Below are 26,413 nucleotides of genomic sequence, written 5' to 3' on the forward strand. Positions count from 1 at the left end.
GGATTCCGGAATCTTGCTATTCTTTGAGATTCTGTATGGAATGTTGCTACTCTTTGAGATTCTAGAAACTTATTACTCTCTGGGATTCCAGAATCTTTCTATTCTTTGAGATTCTGTATGGAATGTTGCTGCTCTTTGGGATTCTAGAAACTTATTACTCTCTGGGATTCCGGAATCTTGCTATTCTTTGAGATTCTGTATGGAATGTTGCTGCTTTTTGGGATTCTAGAAACTTATTACTCTCTGGGATTCCGGAATCTTGCTATTCTTTGAAATTCTGTATGGAATGTTGATACTCTTTGGGGTTCTAGAATCTTGTTACTGTCTGGGATTCCGGAATCTTGCTATTCTTTGAGATTCTGTATGGAATGTTGCTACTCTTTGGGTTTTGGCCAGGTACTAGGGACCTGGATTGGCCACCGTGAGAACGAGCTACTGGGCTTGATGGACCATTGGTCTGACCCAGTAAGGCTATTCTTTTGTTCTTATGACACTGACATGGGCAGTGAGTTGGTGATGCTGCTCACGCTGGAGAAGTTAAAAGAAGTACGGAATAGGGAAGGGGTATGTGTATGTAGCAGTGGGGGGGAGGGGCAGGGAAGGAGCGGAAGGGCAGAAAAGAGGGTGGGGGAGGGACAGCACCACCCCGGGGGCCTCTCACCCTTGCTATGCCACTGTGTACACTGTCTTTTTGTAGTTGCACATTCAAAGCGGTGGGCACTAGAGGATTAAGTGACTTGCCCAGGGTCACAAGGCGCAGCCCTGGGATTTGATCCCACATTCTCTGTGTGCAGAGGCAGCAGCTATACCGCTAGGCCATGCCTCACCTTGCAGGACCACAGTGTGAATAGACAAAAGCTCTGGGGGGGCCACCAAAAGAGTTCAAGCTTTCACATTGTACTGATTTTGTAAACCGCCTTGACCTGTTTTGTTCAGACTGGGTATTAAACATTAAAAATGAATGCTAATATCATAAGAACATAAGAATTGCCACTGCTGGCTCAGACCAATGGTCCATCATGCCCAGCAGTCCACTCCCACGGCGACCCTTAGGTTAAAGACCAGCGCTCTAACTGAGACCAGCCCTACCTACATACGTTCTTGTTCAGCAGGAACTTGTCTAACTTTGTCTTGAATCCCCGGAGGGTGTTTCCCTCTATTTAAATCCCTGGAGGGTGTTTTCCCCTATAACAGCCTCCAGAAGAGTTTTCCATCACTCTCTGGGTGAAGAACTTCCTTACATTTGTACGGAATCTGTCCCCTTTCAATTTTAGAGAGTGCCCTCTCGTTCTCCCTACCTTGGAGAGGGTGAACAACCTGTCTTTATCTACTAAGTCTATTCCCTTCATTATCTTGAATGTTTCGATCATGTCCCCTCTCAGTCAACGATATATTTTAAAAACTCATTTTATTTTGGATTGTCAACGATAGCAAAGTCCATCAATGAGACTCCTGATTACCACCCTTCAGAGATTATTTTGCAGTTACTGTTTCGTGTGGGCAGGATTTGGAGAGCATTTCAGCCTAACTGTTTGACGGCTTCAATGGAGGACTTCTGGAACTGCGTGAGCCCCGGGGGCTGCACGTTGGAGACCACTGTTCTATATCATACCGTACAATTGGCGCGTGACTCTAGGCTTCAGGTTTATAAAATGAGGGATAGGGTTACCAGATTTTCTTTCAGGAAAATCCGGACCCACGGCCATGCCCTGTGGTACGCAGCCTATGCCTGCTAGGTGTGTCCCTAGTGCAGAGCCCAGTTTAAAGGCCAACCCTTCCCCCAGTGTTACAGATAAACCTTTTTTTGATTCTCCTGATGCTATTTCTCCCTTGCTCTCTAGAGGGAGTCAGAGAGCACGAGTGCAGAGCACCTATCCCCCTCTCAGGCCCAGGGTTGCTGATAGGAAATACTTCCCACCTGAGGGTTGGGGGCGGGGCTACAAACTAGTTGCCCAGAGAGGAAAGCTCCTGGGAAGTCAGTTAAAAGGAGGAGAGGCACAGGACAGGCAGGAGAGCTCAGGGCTGGGAGATACTGATGGCAGTTCTCCACTTGAATGTATGGAGCTGATGGAAGCCGGAGAAGAATCTGCTTTCAAGGAGAATGAAGAATCCCAAGCCATAGATATTGACCTAGATTCTTCTGCAGCTCCAATGAGTGACATTCTTCCAATGGAAGTGGGCTTCCTGGAAGGCAAGCCGCTCGAGGAATAAATGTGAGTAGCTGTGACCTTATTATATGAAGGACTTCCATGGTTATGCATTGCCCTGTGGGAGCTTTAGTAATCAAGAGCTCCAGAAGACTGAAAGACTTTTGTGAAGGTTTTTTTGTTCTTTGTGTTTCTCTTCCATGAGAAAGGACTGTTACCAGCCCAGGTAGTGGGGGGGGTTCGCCTCACGTATTTTGTGGTGGGATAGTGGGCCTGTTTGGCAGGAAGTGCACTACCTGCCCAGCATTCTAGCAGCTGGGTAAGTCACAGCCGTTGCTCTGACTAGTGCTGTGGTAGTCAATTCAAGAACTGTTTGTATTTTGAATATTTTGGTTTTCATTGCTTGGAAATGAGTAGGGGCTGAAGCCAATAGCCTGAATCTTAGAAAAAGACTTGAACTTTTAAACATTTCCACTTTGGGACAGTTTGCTGTTTTGTTTTGTTTTGTTTCTTGCTACTATTGTTTGGGGACTATCTTCTAAACGTATGAAACATCCTGACCGAGTTTTTGTTAAAGTTCCAGTGAAAGAATAAATTCTGAATTGATTTAAGCGAATACACTTTCCTGTTGTGGCAATATTTTTCTTCCATTAATTTTCCTTGTGCAGCCCTCCGTGGCTCACAAGAGCACAACTCCCTTGTCTCAGCCGCTCAGGGCCCATTGTCCTGAGCCGATTGGTGACAGCCCCCAGGACCGCCCTGTTCTGCCCCAGCCCTGCCCCCACATGGTATCCATGCATGTGTGGACACGACGCGATGATGTCACGCACACTTGTGTGTGACATCACCTAGTTTTGGGAAGCTTTTCAAAACCTGGAGAAAAGCCGTCCAGACCCTTGGACATGTCTTCAAAAGGAGGACCTGTCCAGGAAAACCAGCCTTCTGGTAACCCTAATGAGGGAGATTATATTTGATAAAATACTAGTCTTTAAGCCCTTTACATTAACGGGTGCTAGAATAAATGTGTCTGTCTTTATTTCTGTCTCTCTGTCTCCTTAGCCGCTGTCTGTCTGTCTTTCTTTCTGACTCTCTGTCTCTCTCCCTGGACCCCTGCCTATGTCTCTCTGGCCCCCCGAGCAAACCAAGATTGCTGCCTGCCCCCCAGCAGCCCCTTTTCCCTCTCCCCCTCCCCTTCTTTCTGTCTGTCTCTCTCCCTGGCCCCCTGCCTATCTCTCTCTGGCCCCCCTGAGCAAACCAAGATTGTTGCCTGCCCCCCAGCACCCCCCAAAGCAGCCCCTTTTTCCCTCTCCCCCTCCATTTCTTTCTGTCTGGCTCTCTCCCTGGCCCCCCGAGCAAACCAAGATTGCTGCCTGCCCCCCAGCACCCCCCCCTCAAAGCAGCCCCTTTTTCCTCTCCCCCTCCACTTCTTTCTGTCTGCCTCTCTCCCTGGCCCCCTGCCTATCTCTCTCTGACCCTGTTTGTGGAACGGCGAGACGTATCTGGGGAAAAAAAGGAGCCGCGTCGAAGGGGGTTGGGGGCACCGGAGAAGGGGCAGCTGCGGGACTCGCGGTGGGTGGCCTCAGGGAAACATAATGTCCGGCTTCCTGGACAGCGGGAGGTGCTCCGAGTGCATCGACGGGAGCGAAAAGTGCAACACCGTTGCTGGAGTCCTGTTCTTCACATGCTGGTGGATCATTATTGATGCGGCAGTAAAATATCCACAATCGGAGCAACTGAGTCACTCATATCATGCGAACCGACGCAAGCTGCCGTACGACGCAAGCCGTCGCGAGCTGCAAATCGAATACAGCCACGGAAGCAGACAGCCCGGTGGCAGGGAACACATTCGCGGAATCAGTATTCACGGTTTCGATTATTCACGGTTTTTAGCTTGCTGGCTCCTCCCCCCAAATTACATAAGCTTGCATAGAGAAATCGCCGATTCCAAGCGTTTACAGAAAAAATTGCCAATTCCCAGCACTTTCTTCACCGTGTTTTGCCTCTCCTTCAGGAACAGACAAGATCTCCCACCCTATTATTCGCAGTTTCACTATATTCGCGATGGTTTTTAATAGAAAACCGCGAATAACATATGAAAAAGTTATTTGCGGTTTTTCTGTGTTTGCGGTTCTGTTAAACCCCTATCACAGCGAATACTGAGGGAGAAGTGTCCACTCAATGAAACGTTTCCTTCGTTCTACTCTGTCTACCCAGGGGAATGCCTGGGCACAAATTACATAAAATCTAGTGCAGTCTTTACCTCCTTGTGCAGTTGCCCAATGTTCGAAAAGCCCTTTTTGCAAGACAGGTTGTGCACATGGAAGAAACTTTTCACGTGCAGAAATCTTTGTAAAATGATTCCCCTGCAACGAGAATCTATTTAGGCAAAGTGATACCGAGTGATTTACAGAGCACATTCGTGCATTTAAGTTACAGAGATAGGGGCTGAATTTCATAAAAACTTTAGGCCTGCCCCAAACCCCACTGACACGTAACCCGCATAATTTGGGCTGCAGATTGACTGAGGGCTCCTTTAGTAAGCTGCGATAGCATTGAGCTGGCTTTCATTCTAGCCGCGTAGCGCAGGTACAGCACGCGCGGCTAAAAGCGCTATCACAGCTTAGTAAAAAGGAGCCCTGAGTATTTTATTTTCTTTTAACAAATTAGTTCCTCCCCACCTACCCTAACGTTCATGTACGTTTGGTAAACCCAAAATTATGTTTATGTATTTTAATATTGTTCAGGTTTTATTTTTGTATTTCGCCTAGAAACCTCGGGACTAGGCAATTATATAAAATTTTAATGAAACGTGGATATGTCTGAGGTTAAGCATATATGTAACGATGATTTAATGCTAAAGTATTTCTCAGATTGGCACTATTTTCATTTGTATAAGTGCTTTTCAACGACGTCCTACTGGTATTCTGCACTAATTATTCATTCCTTTTTTTTAAAAAAAAAACCAAACAACTAAGCATGCAAATAGGTGAAAGTTGTGATTCCGACAGAATGACATCTCTGGTCCAGCAATACATCCCTGATGCTAAGTTATCTGGTCAAAATAAAGAAGAATTGATATATTCTCTACCCTTTGAGAATATGGATGCCTTTCCAGGTGACTATTACTGTTGGGGGGGGGGGGGGGAGGGGGTCTTTGAATTTCCTTCTTTCTTGTCTAGCTCAGTTTGTGAGAAGGACTGAAATTGTTGTTCCAAAGGTTACGTTTTCTCAATTCCAGTAAAGAGGGAGGAACAATTTCACTACTTTTTTGAGGTTTTCTCCAATGAGTTGAGCTGTCGGAGTTTAGGCAGGGTTAAAATTCTTCACCATTTTGAAGCGGTTGCCTGCCCCCTTTCATCCTTGTCCAGGCTGGTTGATTAAAGGAGCTGGTAGGTCTTGCAGATGTTTCAGGCGTTATTCTCTCAGGGTTTCCACAGCTGGCATTGTGCTTGTTGCAGGTTTCCGGGTCTCGCTGCGTCTTTGTCAGGTAGAAACCGACGCTTCAGCCACCATGTTGTGGCTTTCTTCAGGGTGTGCTCTGAAGTCTGCAGTGTGACTTTGGAAATAGAGGGTTCACTGACCTGATTGGGAACAGGGCAGTCCACCAATTTGAATTTTGGCGGGAAAGTCAGTTGGTCGGAAATTTGAGTTTTCTTGTGAAAGTCCATAGAATGGAAAAAGTCTCTGGTAGGATTAAAGGTATTCTCTCCGTCGAGCTGGGTTAGATGTTCTCTCAGGGTTTCCGCAGCTGGCATTGTGCTTGTTGCAGGTTTCCGGGTCTCGCTGCGTCTTTGTCAGGTAGAAGCCGACGCTTCAGCCACCATGTTGTGGCTTTCTTCAGTGTGTGCTCTGAAGTCTGCAGTGTGACTTTGGAAATAGAGGGTTCACTGACCTGATTGGGAACAGGGCAGTCCACCAATTTGAATTTTGGCGGGAAAGTCAGTTGGTCAGAAATTTGAGTTTTGTTGTGAAAGTCCATAGAATCTAAAAAGTCTCTGGTAGGTTTAAAGATGTTCTCCCCTTTGAGCTGGGTTAGATGTTCTCTCAGTGTTTCCGCAGCTGGCATTGTGCTTGTTGCAGGTTTCCGGGTTTCGCTGAATCTTTGTCAATTAGAAACCGACGTTTCAGCTACCATGCTGTTCCTTGTTCCCAATCAGGTCAGTGAACCCACTATTTCCGAAGTCACACTGCAGACTTCAAAAAGTTACTTTTAAAGAGCTCCGACGCGGGGTGTGAGTGGAGAACCCCCCTAGTTTACTTCATACTCTTCGCACTGCCGTTGGGGGGGGGTGTGGGGGGTGCAACCCCCCCCCCCCCCATTATAGAGAAAACAACTTTTTCCTGAAAAAGTTAAGTTTACTCTATAATGGAGGGTTCCAACCCCCAAACCCCCTCTCCCCAATGGCAGTGCGAAGAGTATGAAGTAAACTGGGGGGGGGGGTTCCCCACTCACACCCCGCGTCGGAACTCTTTAAAAGTTACTTTTAAAGAGCTCCGATGCGGAGTGTGAGTGGAGAACCCCCCAGTTTACTTCATACTCTTCGCGCTGCTGTTGGGAGGGTGTGGGGGGGCAACCCCCCACATTATAGAGAAAACAACTTTTTCCTAAAAAATCAAGAAAAAGTTAAGTTTACTCTATAATGGAGGGTTCCAACCCCTCAACCCCACCCCCCCAACGGCAGCGCGAAGAGTATGAAGTAAACTGGGGGGGATCCCCACTCACACCCCGCGTCGGAGCTCTTTAAAAATAACTTTTTAGGCGGCGCGCTGGGGTCTTGCGCCAAACTGTCAGCGCTGTAATGTCAGCACGCCGAAGTCTCGCATGCAAATGACTATGAATCCTTCAGAGCAGACCCTGAAGAAAGCCACAGCATGGTGGCTGAAGCGTCAGTCTCTACCTGACAAAGGCGCAGCGAGACCCGGAAACCTGCAGCAAGCATTGCTGATTGGGATGAACACAGGCCAAAATGTTTGGTTCATGTGGGGGGGGGGGGGTTCCAAAATCTTTGGCAGTTTCATTCAGTTTGTTTCGTGCATTTGTTTTAATTGGAATTTTTAAATGCATACTGCAGCTTTTTACCAATCACTTGGAGCTCCTTTTATGAAGGCGCGGTAGGGCCTTAACGCGCGGATTGGCGCGCATTAAAATGCCGCATGCGCTAGCCGCTACCGCCTCCTCTTGAGAAGGCGGGTAGTTTTTTCGGCTAGCGCGCACTATAGCATGCACTAATCCGGTGTGTGCGTTAAAAACGCTATCGCAGCTTCGTGAAAGGAGCCCTTAGTATATGTTAATTTGTTGCATGTGGGGCTCCTTTTACGAAGCCGCGTCAGCGGCTTTAGCGCACGGTGACTTTCTATCGCGCTCACCCCCGCGCTAGCTGAAAAACTACCGCCTGCTCAAGAGGAGGCGGTAGTGGCTAGCGCGGCCAGCACATTAGCGCGCACTATTACGCGTGTAAAACCGCTGACGCGGCTTCGTAAAAGGAGCCCATAGTACAGGATTTAGACTTGGTGAAGGCCCTCGCTATATAAAGCTTGGAGACCCCTTGTTAATAAGTTACACCCTATACCCTAGGAAAAAAATACATAAATGGAAATTTAAAACTAATTTTAGCATACGTTGATATATATATATATATATATAATGCTGGCAAAATTAGTAATTTGGATCACTTTTATTAATATCTGTAGTAATGAACTTGTTCACAAAATCAGAAAACTGATAAGCCTGAAAGCAGCAATGATTCACCTACTTGTAAGGAAAATTAATTAACCCCCCCATTACAAAACCGCGATATAAGTGGCGGGAGCAGCGGTTTAGTAAAAGGGGGGGTTAGGCTTTAGCAGCTATAGACCAATTTTAAATTTCTCTTCTGAGAGTGATCTTACAAGGGTTGAATGAAAACTAATGCCTCCACCTCCATAGTTTATCAACAGGTGGCAGCACCAAGAACTCTTAAACCTTCCCCTGTACTCTTTTCACATGTACTCGATATCCCTATATTGTGACTTTATATAACCAATGACTCCATTGTTATTTTTTCGCTGACTGTCCATCTCTTCTTCTTGTAAACTGCCTTGAACTACTATGGCTTTGGCGGTATATAATAATAAAATTATTATTGTTATTAATTTTGTACATGCGTTCACACATTCCTTAAAATCTCTTTGTGCACCTTGATTGTCTGTATGAAGAGGCCGTTGCATGTGAAACAGAAGCCATGCCGTGAGCACTTGGTTTAATTTACGCAACACGCTGTGATAGAATTTCTGACGGTTGAAGGAGTCCCTGTAATTGAAATTCCCTGCCACGTGCAGATTGTGTGTGGTAATGATTGTGTTGACGTGGGGCATCTTGTTACGACTCGAAGAGATAAACTCCTCCTACCACACGACCCTCTCAGAGCGTTAAGATCTGCTACACAGCATCTTTTCGTGGTACCCTCACTAAAGATCATTGGGACCCACCGTGCAGCCAACTTCTCCGTAACTACCCCTACAATCTGGAACTCTCTGCCTAGTCTTATCAGAGAGGAGCAAAATTTAGATAAATTTAAAGGAGCATTAAAGATGCTTTTGAATAATGATCTTTCCTTTTTTCTCTAAAAATGTCCAGCGACACAGAAGGTTCCCTACCCTCTTCCTGTTGTTTATCCTTTGAATGTTCTCTTTTCTGTGCGACATTATAGTTCTCCCCCCCATCCACTAGGTCAAGTCCGTGTATCTTTTTTTGTCCGTGTCTATAAATTTTAAATTTTGTACCCCTTTTTATTAATGTAGAATGCCTAGAATTCAAGATAGGCGTTTAATCGCATTTTTAATCAACTTGTAAGAGATGGAATGGATTTGAGCGACTGGTTGAAGAGAGAAGGCGTGCGGTTCTTTTACGGTGGCTTTCTAAAACTTGTCCATCCTTGGCAGATAGGGGTGGCAAAATGAACCCCCTCTTTTTCTAAGGTGCACTAATCGAATTAGCGTGTGCTAAACCCTAACGTGTCCATACACTAACATGCACTCATTAGCGTTTAGCGCTCAGCAGTTAGCGCACCTTAGTAAAAGAGGGCCTAAATCCATGTAACAAAAAGAGCAAATTTTAAACATTATATATATTTTTTATTCATACAATATCTTTATTTAAACAAAAGTGTATGAAGGGGCAGGCAGTACTTTTCATTCAACCCTCATCTAACAGACCAGCGCCTAGCTTCTGTGCCAAACATCGCATAAGTTACATTGGTTTTCTAAGGGATGTGTGTACCGATCGGCACTTGCAAACTGTGTACCCTCATGGTCCCCCATCAAGGAACTCATTTTCACTCTGCATTCCTCGACAAATCGTCACTAAATATCGTAATACAGTGGTGCCTCGCATAACGGACGCCTCGCACAGCGAACGCTGCGCATAACGAACTTTTTGTCTTGCTCCCTATAACGAACTTCGTTTCACACAACGAAGTCGCCCGAGGGGCCCGGGGGGGGGGCGGAACTACTCTCGCCGCTTCCTAATGTGAGCCGGGAACAGCAGCACCCTCCTGTCTGAATGCAGTGTTCCATCATCTCCCTCCACCTTACCTTAGATACCGAGTTTTCCGGCTTTCTTTTTCGGCCAGCCACACACTTTCAAAGAGCAGCACATGCGCGCATGCTCTGTTGTTCAATCTTCTCCTCTGACGCAACCGGAAACCGGAAGTTGCAGGAGAGGAGAACATTGATCAACTCCAGCAGCTGCGCGTGCACAGCTTTTTGAAATCGTGCGGCTGGGTGAAAAAGAAAGCTGGCAAACTCTGCATATAAGGTGAGGTGGAGGGAGGGAAATGTAGGGCTGCAGAACGAATTATTTTGTTTTACATGTATTCTTATGGGAAAACGCGTTTCACACAACGAACTTTTCGCATAACAAACTTGCTCCTGGAACGAATTAAGTTCGTTGTGTGAGGCACCACTGTACATTCTTTAGTCATCTCTAAAATTGACTATTGTAACGCGCAATACAAAGGGATTACCTTAAAAGAAACACGTAGACTACAGATTATCCATAACACCGCAATAACATTTAAAATTCAACAATCGCATATGCCGATATTCTTGGACCGACTCTTAATACCTTACTCTCCATTTAGGACACTCAGATGAACACAACAAAATTTACTAACTATTTCTTCTTTGAAAATAATTGGGACCAGAAGAGCAACCATCTTTTCAGTATTAGCTCCTCAGCAGTGGAATAATTTGCCAATTTACTTACGCGGCGAACCATCCTTAGATAAATTTAAGCGCGCCTTAAAAGTTTCCTTTATAAAATGCATTCAACATATAGATAGAGTAACCAATTAAATATAATATCTTGACCCTAATGCATTAAACGAATAGGTCATCAGATTAAAAAATTTAAGCATTCCCTAAAATCTTTTTTCTATAAAGAGGCTAATATCACATACAGTCAAACCTCGGTTTGCGAGTGTTTTGCAAGATGAGCAAAACATTCTCGCAAAACGTGTCTCGCAAACCGAGTGTTGACTCGATTTGCGAGCACCCCCCCGATAACCGGCATCGCTCCCCCCCCGCTCGCAAAGGGCCCCCTCCTGCTCAAATCGGCACACCCCCTGCGAGAACAGGAACGCCCCCCCCGCCCGACCAACTTTAACTCACCCCCCCTTTGGCACCGGCACGCAGCCCACAAGAGCCGGTGCCGCTTGAAGATCTTCTTCCCAGTCTCTGCCGGCTTTGAGCATGCATCTGCGCATGCTCAAGCCCTTCTAATTCTTCCTCTCGCCAATCTTGGTTCTTGTGGGCTGCGTGCGGGGCCAAAGGGGGGGTGAGTTAAAGTTGGTTGGGCGGGGGGTTTCTGTTTTGCGGGGGGGGGGCCTTTGCGAGCGGGGGGAGCGGTTCTCGTGCCGGTGCCAGACGGGGGGGGGGGTGAGTTAAAGTTAGTCGGGTGGGGGGTGCCTGTTCTCACGGGGGTGCCGGATCACGCGGGGGGGACGACTTTGCAAGCGGGGGGGGAGCAGCACCCTGGCCTCGGGGGGGTGGGAACGTATCAAAGCGAGTTTCCATTATTTCCTATGGGGAAACTCGTTTTGATAAACGAGCATTTTGGATTACGAGCATGCTCCTGGAACGGATTATGCTCGTAATCCAAGGTACCACTGTAGTCTGTTCAATAAAACTAAATCTATACAAATTATTAAAATATCTTCATCTTATACCTTTCCTCAAGTGATCCCATCCTTTGTGTTCTTACCTCAAATGTTCCCCTTTTTTATAAATTGTAGTCCCTCCCAACATCCATTTGTATCAGTTTGTAATAGAACAAAAATGATATGTATGTATTGTCTTATTTTATTTTATTTTGTCCACCCTGTTCTCTTTTATATAACGGATACATGTTATACGCATTGAAATATATGACATTGCGTAAAAATCAAACACTATTAAACTTGAAACTTGAATAAAAATTATCATGAATAGAAAAGAATTTGATCATGTAACCCCATTGTTAAAGGAAAATCACAGGTTACCGGTAAACCACAGAATCACTTGTAAAATTGCCTTACTGACACATAAGATATTAGTAAACAAAGCCACAGCATTTTTAGAAAGATTTTAATACCATACACTCCTGTAAGATCTCTTAGATCAGAAGAAAAATCCCTGCTGGTAACTCCCTCACTACAAATTATTTATTCAAGGAGGGATTCGATCTTTTCTGTTACAGCTCCCCAAATTTGGAACTCACTTCCTCTCAATATAAGAGAAGAAAAATTACCTACTAAATTTAAAGGCCTACTAAAAAGCTGGCTGTTTAAGGACGCCTTTCACTGACCCTTTTCATAATCACATTATCTCATTCCCTGGAATTTATCTGGACAAGGAACACTTAAGTAGAAATTAAGTGGGTACCGTTCCCCAACCTTTTTGTTTCCTTACCCTTCCTTTTTATTTATTTTCGAATTGTATTTAATCCATTTCCCCCCCCCCCCCTTCCTCTTCATCAGTGTTTTTACGTCACAATTGTCTTTAATGTCCTGTTTGTTGGAAATTTTTTATTTTTTTTATTTTTAATTTTGTAAATCGCATTGGATTCGGATACTACGATTATATCAAATATTTTAAATAAACTTGAAACTTGATACTACAACTTAGGGGACGGGAGTGATGGGATGTCTGTCCCTTCAAGAGTGGGGGGCGAGGAGACGGAAGCGACAACGCTGCGCTGAAGTGTTTGTGACCGGGTTAAGCACCGGCTCCAATGTAGCGGCCGTCTGTTTCTTGTGGGCCACCCGGCCAGCGTAATCCTCGCAGGGTCTAAATATTGACCTCACAGCGCATTGTAGAGGACAGCAGAAAAAGACAGACTACACCCACTTCCATCTGTGCTCCTAAAGATATACCCTATTTCCCAGCTGCAGAAGTTGTGACATTTTACCCCTAATCCGAGTTCCTTTTCAATTTATTTTATCTTCACTCTTTCTCTATTGTCCTACCTAGGTAGATGAACGTATGAGATCAATAGCTTTTTATGGGTGTTTTCTCTTTTCAGATCTCTTCTGTGTTTTGGACACAATGAGTCAGGATATTGTTCATTACGGAGTTTCCATGGGAACTTTGGACCAAGTGTTCTTGAAGTTAGAGGGAGAGGCAGAAACGGATCAAGGAGGTAACAATGACCAACCCCCTCCCCCCCAAAAAAAAAACAACCCTTGAATGTTACACGTCACATAATGAAGCACCAACATTTCTCTCTGGTTAGTTTAAGATCAAAATACGTATTTGGGGGCTCATAGCTTGACAGACTTTTTCTGAAGACTTCCAATATATAGGAAAAGGCTTCAAATGTACTTCTAGGTTTTTGGCTATATATATATATATATATATATAAAGATTTATATACCGCCTGAAATCTAAGCGGCTTCCATATAACAACATACATAACAGACATGAATCATACAATTGACAGATACATATCATCCTGAAGCAGTAGCTCCTGACGCTCCAAACAAAACAATAATACAGATTAAAAGTACAGTCAAACCTCAGTTTGCGAGTAACGCAGTTTGCGAGTGTTATGCAAGACGAGCAAAACATTCCCACAAATTGTGCCTTGCAAACCGAGCGTTGACTCGATTTGCGAGCCCCCCTCCCCTCCCCTCCCCGCGATCCAGCATCCCCCGCCCGCGCACCCAAACACAATCCCTTACCCCGATCTGGCACCAGCACCAACGCACAGGACATGCTGGTGCCCGAAGATCCTCTCTCTTGCCTGGGCTGGGTCTTGCCTGGGCCAGGCAAGACGGAGGATCTTCGGGCACCGGCATGTCCTGTGCGTTGGTGCTGGTGCCGGTGCCAGATCGCAGGGGGGTGGGGGGGCGGCACGTGACTGGAGGCGATGCCGGTTTGGGGGGCGATGCCGGTTCACGAAAGCTCTGAGGGCTACCAAAAGATGTCAGGCTTACACTTTTCACTTTTAAAATACAAAATAAAATCATTATGCTTACCTTTGTTGTCTGATGATTTTATCTTTCTAATCGTTGTGTTCCTCCTTCACGTCCTGCCCTATATCCATCTTTGTGTCGCCAAAGAGAAAGAACTCAAAGCTGAGCACAAAGAGAGGCAAGCGAGATTGATTGATTGATTTTAAAAACTTTATATTCCGCATATCCAACATACATAATGAAATCACAAAAAACCAAAACGTGACAAAGATGTCTACCGTATTTTCACGCATATAACGCGCGCGTTATACACGATTTTACAAACCGAGCATAACCATGCGTGTTATATGTGTGAGCACGTTATACAATTTTTTTTTTCATTGCGATCCGGCATCCTCCCCCCTGCTCGCGTCACACCCCCCCTCCCCCGCGATCCTACATCCCCCCCAGCACCGCAAAGACATTGCTTACCCCGATTGGGCACTGGCACCAGTACCAATGCACAGGACGTGCCAGTGCCCGAAGATCCTCCTTCTCTTGGGCTGGGCTGGGCTGGGCGGTGCGAGGGAGATCCTCCCTCTTCCCTGTGCTGGGCTGGACTGGGCTTTGAGCATTTGCGCATGCTCAAAGCCTTCTGGTCTCGCTCTCTCCGAGATTCTGAATCTGAGAATCTCGGAGAGAGCGAGACCAGAAGGCTTTGAGCATGCGCAAATGCTCAAAGCCCAGTCCAGCCCAGCACAGGGAAGAGGGAGAATCTCAGAGAGAGCGAGACCAGAAGGCTTTGAGCATGCGCAAATGCTCAAAGCCCAGCCCAGGCGAGGGAGGATCTTCGGGCACTGGCACTGGCACGTCCTGTGGATTGGTGCTGGTGCCGGTGCCCAATCAGGGTAAGAATGTCTTTGCGGTGCTGGGGGGGAAGTAGGATCGTGGGGGGGGAGGGGGGTGATGTGAGCGGGGTGGGGAGGATGCCGGTTCGCAGGGCCAGAAGAGGGAGTAAGCGGGGGTGGCGGGAGGAGGTTTTAGCAGCATGCGCGGTATACGCGTGTGCGTGCTATATAGAATTTTTTTACATAAATGCGTTGTTCCCGCGCGCTATACGCGTATGCGTGTTATACACGTATGCGCGTTATATGCGTGAAAATACGGTACACAACCAGAACAGTTACACCAATTGAGAACCTACTTTTGGACTTTATCGTGATGTGTTTTTTATTATGTATTTGGATATAATAAATGTAACTGTTTTGTTTGTGTAGACATCTCGCTTGCCTGTCTTTGCGCTTAACTAGAGCCATCTTTGGCATTCTACTTTAATTTTTCTTCCTCTTTCTCAAATTTTCCCATCCATAGGCATGATCACCTCCTTTCCCCTCCCCTCCATGAGCACTGTCTCCTGCCTTTTCTCTCCCCTTCCCCTCATCTACATGGGCACGATCTCTGTGGTCACCATTCTTTCCTCCTTTCTCTCCTTCCCTCCAAGGGCACTCTCTTCCTTCTTTGCTTTTTCCATATGCTATTCCGACATCTGTACCTCTGATACCTGGGCACCTCTGCTTACTTTTCCTGGCACTCCAGCATTCTGGTTGGCCTGAGTATAGATAGAATACTTTTGTCAATCTATAGGGTGGTGCAACATTGGAAAAATGCAAGATTGAAAAAAAATAGTCTCTATTAAGAAACTGCCCGTATCTTGCATATTACCGATGCGTTTTCCTTTGACTTATTGTTTAATGGCTCTTCGATACTCTCTTCCCCCTTATCCATTACTCATGAACGTTTGTTAATTGTACTTTTATTTACTGCTCTCTCCACTATCCTTCACAATTGGAAAGATACCACTAAACTACATGTCAATCAATGGTGGAACTCAATATGTCTCCTTGTGAAATATGAATGTCATTTTGCTGAACGCAATAATTCTATGTCCTCTTATGCAAAAACTTGGTTCCCCTTGCTTGAATATTGTAAATCAGACTCTTGACTTCTGTACTAATTAGTATAATTTGTATCTTGCTTCACCCTTAGTCTTTTAATTTCAGGCACCTCTCCGGTTTTACCATGTTTCATTTAATATTGTTTATGTCAATTTCTTTATTTTATGCTTGGATCATTTAGACTGATTACTCTGGTACATTGTTAGAACTCAACACCTAATATGTCTTATTTCCTTTTCCTGAACTAATGTCTTTTCAACTTCTATTTTATTTCTGATGCATTCAATCATTTATGACTATTATTCCACTGTGGATGCACTTCACATTTGTTAATGACATTGTTATAATGTGCTCCTTGTTGGAGCACGCATATTGTTGGCTTTGTATTTCATCTTTTATAAAATCAATAAAACTCTTTGAACTAAAAAAAAAAAAAAAAAACTGCCTTTCATCCACTCTTCTAACAAACAGCTTCCCTTGAAAATATTCCTACAGACTTTGGTGTCTTCAGCGCAGAACAAACAGATGAGGAAAGAGATGAGAACCGTCCCAATGAAATGGAAGAAAGCCTCCTCTCGCTCTCCGAAACGGGAAGAACCACCCTCAGCGGCCTAGCTCTCTGGAAACAGCAAGTGTGCGCCGTCGCACGGGTTCGCTTCTTAAAACTGAAACACGAAAGGAAAACCTTCAAATCCATGTGAGTCATTTCTGAGTTCTGTAAGCGGGAGAAAGACTTTATTTTCAGAGCGCTGGAATGAACTGGACCGGTGGATTAATGGGGAACAGATCCCAGAACCGTGTGCAAACTAATTAATGAGCCGTTAACACTAATTGATGTTAATTGGCACTCATTGGGGTTTACACACGGATCTGCCCTGCATTCTATTCTGTAATCTTACAGCGTGCAACTCAGAGGAGGGTGTGGCCACGGGAAGGCCATGGGTGTGGTCGGGGGGGGGGGCATTCCAAAATTTAGATGCAGTGTTGTAGAATAGGGTCATTTATGCACCCAAATGCCATGAGTTGTGTGCCTCAAAACTACACAAAATCACCCTCCTATAAATTGTCCAAACTGCTTATAATATACAGTGGAACCTCGGTTTGCGAGTAACCCGGTTTGCGAGGGTTTTGCAAGACGAGCAAAACATTCAGCAAACTTTTGACTCGCAAACCGAGCACTGCCCCGACAAACGAGCACTTACAGACCAGGAAGCGCCGCTTCGGGGGATTCCTCTTCCGTCTTCCGGCCAGCCTTCCACGTCGGGTGCCTTCTGCAGGTTGGAGGACCTCTGTCTGGGCTTGCGCGGCTGGGTGCTGTCCCGCCTACGCGTTGCGTGTGACGCGCACAGCGTCAATCACCGGCGTTGTGCGTGTCGTGCGCAGCGTGTGGGTGGGGCGGCGCTCGGCTGCGTGGGCTTGGGTGGGGGCTCTCCAGCATGCGAGGGGCATCCGACGTGGAGGCCGGCGGATGGAGGAGGCATCCCTCTGAAGCGGCACTGCGGGGTTCTCCGGCGGCTGGCGGACATTACAGGCATTGCCCCCCAAAGCGGCACTGTGCAGTTCTTCTTCAGATGGCGGACGGAGGAGACAGCGCTGCAGCACCCGGCACCCGACAGGTACAGACCCCGGGTTCTGGAACGAATCTTCGCTGTTCCACTATTTTCTATGGGGAACTTTGCTTTGATAAACGAGCATTTTGGATTACGAGCATGCTCCTGGAACGGATTATGCTAGTAATCCAAGGTACCACTGTATTCATATACATTCAAGAGTATACACTTCTCCCTCGTTATTCGCGGGGGATACGGACAGAGCCGGACCGCGAATGGCGAAAAACCGCGATTATCCGGCTCTGACCCACCCCCATCTCCCTGTCGCCTTCCCGGCCTTACCTGGTGGTCTAGCGGGCTTTCGGGGCAGGAGCGATCTTCCTATGCTCCTGCCCCGTGCAGATCGCCATGAGGAAATGGCTGCTGTGAGTTCCCGTAGTCTCTTGAGACTATGACGGGAACTCCCTACAGCCATTTCCTCATGGCGATCTGCACGGGGCAGGAGCGTAGGAAGATCGCTCCTGCCCCGAAAGCCCGCTAGACCACCAGGTAAGGCCGGGAAGGCAGCAGGGAGGTAAAAAATATGTTTTTTTAAATTTTCCCCCTCCCCAGAAAAAAATTGCGATTATGTGAAATCGCGAGTGCAGAAACCGCGAATGGGGAGGGGGAAGTGTAATCAAAACTTTGCTCAGAGACATAGAGGCAAAAACAAGGGGCGAACCCCAAGAATATCGTCTCACCACCCGATCATTGCATAGGATTGAACAAACTTCAAAAAGTTATTTTCTTTGCTGTCAATGTAGTCAAACTTGACGATATGCTTAATTAGATGGTCATAACGAGAGAACTTAATAATAATAATAGATTATTTATATATACCGCCAAACCATTAGTTCATGGCGGTTCACAATAATAATGCACTGGGCATTGGAAATACAAAGTCATAAGGCATTGATTAAGAATGAAAATTACCTAATTCGGAATGATAAAACATTAAGCAAAGAAGTTTTCAGCATCATGAAACTATTAAAAATAAAAATTTTGCAATTTAATTGATAGTCAAATAGGAAGTTAGATGAATTTATAGAATAAAAGGCTCCTTTTACGAAGGTGCTTTAGGGCCTTAACGCACAGAATCGCGCACACGCTAGCCACTGCCGCCTCCTCTTGAGCTGGCGGTAGTTTTTCGGCTAGCGCGTGCTAATCCGGTGCATGCGTTAAAACGCTAGCGCACCTTTGTAAAAGGAGCCCAAATATTAACATCAATTTTGTATTTCATATTTTTTAAATAGATAAGTTTTAGGAGCTTTCCGAAATTGATAATAAGAACATAAGAATTGCCGCTGCTGGGTCAGATCAGTGGTCCATCGTGCCCGGCAGTCCGCTCATGCGGCGGCCCTCTGGTCAAAGACCAGCGCCCTAACTGAGACTAGCCCTACCTGCGTACATTCTGGTTCAGTAAGAACTTGTCTAACTTGTATCTTGAATCCCTGGAGGGTGTTTTCCCCTACGACAGACTCCGGAAGAGCGTTCCAGTTTTCGACCACTCTCTGGGTGAAGAACTTCTTTATGTTCGTACGGAATCTATCCCCTTTCAACTTTAGAGAGTGCCCTCTCGTTCTCCCTACCTTGGAGAGGTTGAACAACCTGTCTTTATTTACTTTGTCTTGAATCCCTGGAGGGTGTTTTCCCCTACAACAGACTCCGGAAGAGCGTTCCAGTTTTCCACCACTCTCTGAGTGAAGAAGAATTTCCTTACGTTCGTACCAAATCTATCCCCTTTTAACTTTAGAGAGTGGAAGGGGAAATAAGGACTTACAAACATGAATTCATTACTCCGGCCTGGAATGCCAAGGTCCTATCCAAAAAATTTTTGTAGCGGCATGCTTTTACTGAGGGAAAAGAAAACCAACCTGGTCTTCGGATGTTTTAATTAATAGTATAAAATCAAAAATGGGAAGAAAGATAAGATGGTGCTAAACCAAATAAGATCTTAAAGCAAATACAGCCAAATTTGAATAATACTCTAGCTTCGAATGGCAACCAGTGAAGTTTTTGGTAATATAAGCTGACATGATCATGTTTTTTAAGATTAAAGATCAGACGAATTGCTGTTTTTTGTATTATCCTCAATCGACTGATTGTTGTTAGGTTTTTTTTATAAGAACCTAAGTAAATAATGTTGCAATAATCTAATACTGAAAGAATTGACGATTGGACCAACATTTTAAAAGAATTAGGGCTTCTTTTACTAAGCTGTGATAGTGCTTTTAGAGCATGCTTAGCGCATGTTGGATTTCCACGCGCACTAGACCTTAACGCCATCATTGAGCTGGCGTTAGTTCTAGCCGCGTAGCGCGGGTTTAGTGCACGCTAAAATCCTGCGTGCGCTAAAAACATTATCACAGCTTAGTAAAAGGAGCCCATAAAGAGGGATTGGATAAATTCCTGAAGGACTCAGGGATTGAGGGATACAGATAGGGGTAGAGATAGGACTATGAAGGTTAATAGATTGAAGGGTTTCAGACAAAGAATCACTTTACAGATCATGGACCTGATGGGCCGCCGCGGGAGCGGGCTGCTGGGCGCGATGGACCTCTGGTCTGACCCAGCGGAGGCAACTTCTTATGTTCTTAAGTCAGAATATTTCCTAATAGTGCGCAACTTCCAAAGGATAATAAAACATTTCTTGATTAATAAATCTGTATGCACTTTAAATGATAGTGAACGATCTAATGTAGCTTTTCTTTGTTAGGGGTTCCAATGTGGCCCGTTTCGTTCCTGCGTCAGGGAACCGATATGCAAGATTCGAGCAAAAGGTTCTAAAGGTGGCGTCGTCTCAAAGCAGTGGAATAAGCTCCTTCAAAAATGGAGGAGTTGTTTGCCAGCATTGGCGCTTTTGACCCTAGTTAGACGTGAGATCCGCGCTATGTTTTTTGTTTTATTAGCTGATTCCCCGGTGTTGCCCAGATATTTATTTATCACAATCATCTGTCGTTTTTGGTAATTTTTACATGTCACCCCCTTCCCACCCCCACAGTATTTGTCCCCAGATAGTAAGTCATATGTATACCAAGTTTGGTTGAAATCTCTCCATGCGTTTCAGAGTTATGCTTGAAAATCACCTCAGTGAGGCCGAAAATTATGGGGTAGACAGTAATAATATCTGTCGTTTCTGAGAATTTTTACATGTCACCCCCTTCCCACCCCCACAGTATTTGTCCCCAGATAGTAAGTCATATGTATACCCAGTTTGGTTGAAATCTCTCCATGCGTTTCAGAGTTATGCTTGAAAATCACCTCAGTGAGGCCGAAAATTATGGGGTAGACAGTAATATCTATCGTTTCTGAGAATTTTTACATGTCACCCCCTTCCCACCCCCACAGTATTTGTTCCCAGATAGTAAGTCATATGTATACGAAGTTTGGTTGAAATCTCTCCATGCGTTTCAGAGTTATGCTTGAAAATCACCTCAGTGAGGCCGAAAATTATGGGGTAGACAGTAATAATATCTGTCGTTTCTGAGAATTTTTACATGTCACCCCCTTCCCACCCCCACAGTATTTGTCCCCAGATAGTAAGTCATATGTATACCCAGTTTGGTTGAAATCTCTCCATGCGTTTCAGAGTTATGCTTGAAAATCACCTCAGTGAGGCCGAAAATTATGGGGTAGACAGTAATATCTATCGTTTCTGAGAATTTTTACATGTCACCCCCTTCCCACCCCCACAGTATTTGTCCCCAGATAGTAAGTCATATGTATACCAAGTTTGGTTGAAATCTCTCCATGCGTTTCAGAGTTATGCTTGAAAATCACCTCAGTGAGGCTAAAAATTATGGGGTAGACAGTAATATCTGTCGTTTCTGAGAATTTTTACATGTCACCCCCTTCCCACCCCCACAGTATTTGTCCCCAGATAGTAAGTCATATGTATACCCAGTTTGGTTGAAATCTCTCCATGCGTTTCAGAGTTATGCTTGAAAATCACCTCAGTGAGGCCGAAAATTATGGGGTAGACAGTAATAATATCTGTCGTTTCTGAGAATTTTTACATGTCACCCCCTTCTCACCTCACAGTATTTTTCCCCAGATAGCAACATCATATGCATACCAAGTTTGGTTGAAATCTCTCGTTTCAGAGTTATGCTGGAATATACGTACATACATACACACACAGATACGCCCGATTGTATATATATATAGATTAAAACTTGTTATACCACTTGTTCTTTCGACAGGCCCAAGCAGTTTACAAATACCAAATCTAGAAAAGAAAAGAGCTCCATTTTAAGATAGGACAGACTTATATAAATTCAAAACAAAATATATACAAATTCATTCATACCAATCAATTAATAACATAAGAATAGCCTTACTGGGTCAGACCAATGGTCCATCAAGCCTAGTAGCCCGTTCTCACGGTGGCCAATCCAGGTCACTAGTACCTGGCCAAAACCCAAAGAGTAGCAACATTCCAGAATCTCAAAGAATAGCAAGATTCCGGAATCCTAGAGAGTAACAAGATTCTAGAATCCCAAAGAGTAGCAAAATTCCATGCTACCAATCCAGGGTAAGCAGTAGCTTCCCCCGTGTCTTTCTCAATAACAGATTGTGGACTTTTCCTCCAGGAACTTGTCCAAACCTTTCTTAAAACCCGCTACACTATCTGCTCTTACCACGTCCTCTGGCAACGCATTCCAGATTTCCTCCTATAGGTTTTAAAGTATTTCCCTGTACCTTCGAGTGTCCCCTAGTCTTTGTAATTTTTGACTCCACTCAGGATTTTATAATCTTTAATCATATCTCCCCTCAGCCGTCTCTTTTCCAAGCTGAAGAGCCCTAACCTTTTTAGTCTTTCCTCATTTGAGAGGAGTTCTATCCGTTTATCATCTTGGTTGCTCTTCTTTAAACCTTTTCTAGCACCACTATATCTTTCTTGAAATAAGGAGACCAGACCAGAATTGAACGCAATACGCCAAATGAGGTCACACCATGGAGTGATACAGGGGCATGATGACATTCTTAGTCTTGTTAACCATCCCTTTTTTAATTGTTCCTAGCATCCTGTTTGCTTTTTTGGCCGCCGCCACACATTAGGCAGAAGGTTTCATTGTATTGTCTACAATGAAACCCTTAGAATTTTTTTGGGTGCTCCTAAATAGATGATGTTACTATTTTTTGAGATTCTGTATGGAATGTTGCTACTCTTTGAGATTCTAGAATCTTATTACTCTCTGGGATTCCGGAATCATGCTATTCTTTGAAATTCTGCCTGGAATCTTGATACTCTTTGGGGTTCTAGAATCTTGTTACTCTCTGGTATTCCGGAATCTTGCTATTCTTTGAGATTCTGTATGGAATGTTGCTACTCTTTGAGATTCTAGAATCTTGTTACTCTCTGGGATTCCAGAATCTTGCTATTCTTTGAGATTCTGAATAGAATGGTGCTACTCTTTGGGATTCTAGAATCTTGTTACTCTCTGGGATTCCGGACTCTTGCTATTCTTTGAGATTCTGTATGGAATGTTGCTACTCTTTGAGATTCTAGAATCTTGTTACTCTCTGGGATTCCAGAATCTTGCTATTCTTTGAAATTCTGCCTGGAATCTTGATACTCTTTGGGGTTCTAGAATCTTGTTACTTTCTGTGATTCCGGAATCTTGCTATTCTTTGAGATTCTGTATGGAATGTTGCTCCTTAAATTTTGGCCAGGTACTAGGGACCTGGATTGGCCACCGTGGGAGCAGGCTACTGGGCTTGATTGGCCATTGGTCTGACCAAGTAGGGCTATTCTTATGTCTGCACATGGCCCAGCATTGACTATACAGGTCTAACTTAGCCGACAATGGTATGAATTTTTTTTTTTTTTAAATGTCTACCATTGCTAGCTCAATATTGACAGGTAACTTTTTAACTCTTTCTCTCAGGCAGCTGTAGGTCTCGTATCTTGCTTTCTAAATCCATTGGCATTTAGAGGTTCAAAGATCCTTCGGTGAAATCTTTGTCTCTCAGGTCTCAGGCTTTAAAGAGAGGCAACCGCAGTTGCTGGGTCCATGTTGTCTCCAAGCTGAGCCACTGGAAAAGCATGGAGGTCCCTCTTTAAGAGACAACTCCATGCAACGTTATGCAAAGCAAAAAAAGTCCAAGAGCTGCCTGCAAGCGCTCATAGACAATTTTTTTTCTACTATCCAGAGCCATCCTGCTGGTCATCTTCCTGCTGCCAATGGTTTTCAGTGGTGCCATTTCAAGTACCTTTCATCTTATTGTGAACTGGGAACTTACACCTACGCTGTATTTCCTTCGCCCTGGTGAAAATCCCTACAGGCATTACACAAGCTTGCTGGTCCAAAATGATACAGGTAAGAGAAGCTCCTTGCCAATAAGGCTTTGAATTGGTTTTCTAACAGCAGCAAATCACGATAAAGACAAGCGCAGGAACAATAGTTTGTGGTCTGAAACTTGCAGCCCGCCAGGTACTATTTTGAGGCCCTCGGTATGTTACCGTTGTTCTGGAACGTTGGCCGCCTCAAGGCTGTAACCTCGCACAAGCGCTTTCCTGCGTCTGCACGCGATCGTGAGGTGGGAGTGAAGAAGACAATCGCGTACAGACGCAGGAAAGCGCTTGCGTGAGGTTACAGCCATGAGGCGGGCAACGTTCAAGAACGTAAGGTAACCATTGGGGGCAGTGCGGCTTGTGCGTCGTCTCGTGAACTCTTGCGAAAATCGGCACCTCTCCTGGTGGTGACTGCTTGATGTGAGATGGCACTTGTGTCCGGTGCTGGAAGAGGTGAGAGCCGAGTTTTGAAAAGCTTTGAAGAAATCAGTGTCGGGCAGGAGGGCATTTGCACATGCGCGGATATCCTCCTGCCCGACAAGCGGTGGCAGCGGGGGGGGGGAGGGGGCTGGGGCGGGGCAAGGGCAGGGTTGGGGCGTTACAGGGCGGGGATGGGTGGGACTGGGCGGGCTTGGGGGCGGGTCTACGGTCAACCCTAGCCTTTCTGTACAGAAACGTTCTGGCATCAGAACTTTGCAGCTAGCTGTGAGATGAGCGACCGTTTTCGGCGGTTTCTTATAACTCTCTGCTCTGCCACTTTTTTTTTTTTTTCTTTTCTCACTGTTAATCATCTCAGCTGTAATTCACTGTCCTAGGCTGCAGCTGTTACTTTTTCTATTTATCGTCTCAGAATCTAAGTTTAGAAAGCAGGGACTAAGCATTGATTTGCTGGTGACCCGTCAAATGCGTGCAAGACAAATGCGTGCCACCCTATGCCTTCCCGTTTGCGCTCTGGGGGGGTCACGTTCTCGTTTAGGGAGGGTGGGGGGGGGAAAAAGACCCCCGCTACACTTACAACGCGCAGCATTTACAACTTGCTCTGCCACCCCGTTTGCGCTCTGAGGAGGGTGTGGGGGAGAAACCTCCCCCCACACTATACTCACGCTCTCATTGACGGGGGGTGCAAAAAAGCTCTGAGGGGGGTGAAACTTTACAATGACGTGCTCTTGCGCTCTTAGAGGGGGGATGTTCAAAGCCGATGCGTTCTCAATTTGAAGACTGCTGCAAACCCCCCCCCCACACACACACACACAACACTTATAATTGCGCCCCGACAATTCCACTCCATATATGCGCGCACATGTCAGTGCGCGCATTTGACGAAGCAGAATTGTCAGGGGCGCAATTGTCCTGCGCTACTGTTGGTGTACCAATTTTTTTGGTATCATCGTCACTGTATAACAAGGTGACACAGCAATAAGTATATTCCGTTATTCCTAGCTCAGCCATAAGCAGGAAGCGATGAGAGCAAAGATACAGTATCTAGATCAGGGGTGGGCAACGAGGGCCGGAATCCAGTCGGGTTTTCAGGATTTCCTCAATGAACATGCATGAGATCTATTTGCATGCACTGCCTCCCATTGTATGCAAATGAATTTCATACATATTCATTGGGGAAATCCTAAAAACCCGACTGGATTCCGGTCCTCGTTGCCCACCCCTGATCTAGAATGCTACAGAGGTTTTCTGTCCAGTGAATTCTCTCCTTACATGGCAGCTGGGTAGTAAGGAGGTGGGCGGGGCGTGCAGACCGCCCTGGGCGCCATCTTGGTGGGGGCACCTCTCTGCCACTCTGCGCCACACTCGCGTCCTCTCTTCCCTGCCCCTCGGTATCTTTTTTTTAAATCTTCACCAGCACGAGTGACTGCTCTGGCCTGCTGTTCGCACCTGTCTGGCTCCCTCTGAAATTGCCTCTGGGTCATGGAGCCAGGAAGTGATGTCAGAGGGAAAGCCAATGCCAGTGCGAGCAGCGGGCCGGAGAAGCTGCTCGTGTTGGCGAAGATTTAAAAAGGTACGGGGTAGGAAGGGAGGACGTGGGTGTGGCGTGGGGTAGTGGAAGGAACGGGGACGGCAGAGAGGAGGGCATGGCGAGGGGGGTCACTACCACCCCCAGGCACCTCCTACCCTCGCTACACCACTGCTTACATGTGACGGAGATTAATTTTGCACCTGTACATCTACACTTATCGATTCGCATCTAAGATTTGTTTCATTGGCTCTTATGCTTTATCGTAAACAGAATAAGCAAACTATTTTTCTGGGGTTTTGTTTCATGTCAGGCACAAACATCGACAATGTAATCCATTCTCTACAGAATCAGGGAATAAAAGTTGATGTGACCAGTGGAGAAGACTTCGTAAAGGACCATTTATATAATGGGGCTTTGAAAATCTCTCTAGAAGACAAGGTAACTTTGTATCACTTTAATTTTGGGCTTTTGGCATTGGAAAGATTCCATTCACATGATAAATTGATGGCTACAGTTTCTACATCACTTAAGCCTGTCACTGCTGAGAAAATTGGCAGGTAGGTGTGTAAGTGCACCAAGTTAAATTCCCTGAAGGTACAATATAAAAAAATTTTTTTAATAAAAAAAGTGCCAGTGGGCAGAGCATAGGTGGAGCTTGGCCAAGGGAGACAATCGATGCGTGGACTTACAGAATCCTGTACGTTACATCAGTGGCGTACCTGGTTGGTTGGCCTCGTGGGGTGGAGCCTTACTGGGTCAGACCAATGGTCCATCTAGCCCAGTAGCCCGTTCTCACGGTGGCCAAACCAGGTCACTAGTACATGGCAAAAACCCAAATAGTCGCAACATTCCAGAATCTCAAAGAGTAACAAGATTCCAGAACCCTAAATAGCAACATTCCAAAGCTCAGATTATGATGTCATAATGCCTCATTCCACCAATGCCTAAGAGCCAACCTCATCAGTGATGTCACAATGGCTGGGTTGTCCTATACTTGGCTCACATAAGAATAACCTTACTGGGTCAGACCATGGTCCCATCTTC

General features: G+C 45.5%; 1 protein-coding gene across 3 annotated transcripts in view; it reads left to right on the plus strand.

Annotated features, from left to right (window-relative positions):
* The window catches only part of LOC117367937 (ATP-binding cassette sub-family A member 9-like), a 174,314-nt gene that overhangs the window by 87,828 nt on the left and 60,073 nt on the right, over positions 1-26,413 (plus strand). For all 3 annotated transcript variants that reach the window (XM_033961056.1, XM_033961057.1, XM_033961058.1), the window contains 5 exons: positions 5,123-5,262; positions 12,688-12,804; positions 16,009-16,210; positions 23,259-23,425; positions 25,680-25,807. In XM_033961056.1, the coding sequence (XP_033816947.1) occupies positions 5,123-5,262; positions 12,688-12,804; positions 16,009-16,210; positions 23,259-23,425; positions 25,680-25,807 (754 nt within the window). The remainder of the gene's footprint in view (positions 1-5,122; positions 5,263-12,687; positions 12,805-16,008; positions 16,211-23,258; positions 23,426-25,679; positions 25,808-26,413) is intronic.

Source organism: Geotrypetes seraphini, chromosome 10 (assembly GCF_902459505.1).
Source record: "Geotrypetes seraphini chromosome 10, aGeoSer1.1, whole genome shotgun sequence".
NCBI classification, from domain to species: Eukaryota; Metazoa; Chordata; class Amphibia; order Gymnophiona; family Dermophiidae; genus Geotrypetes; species Geotrypetes seraphini.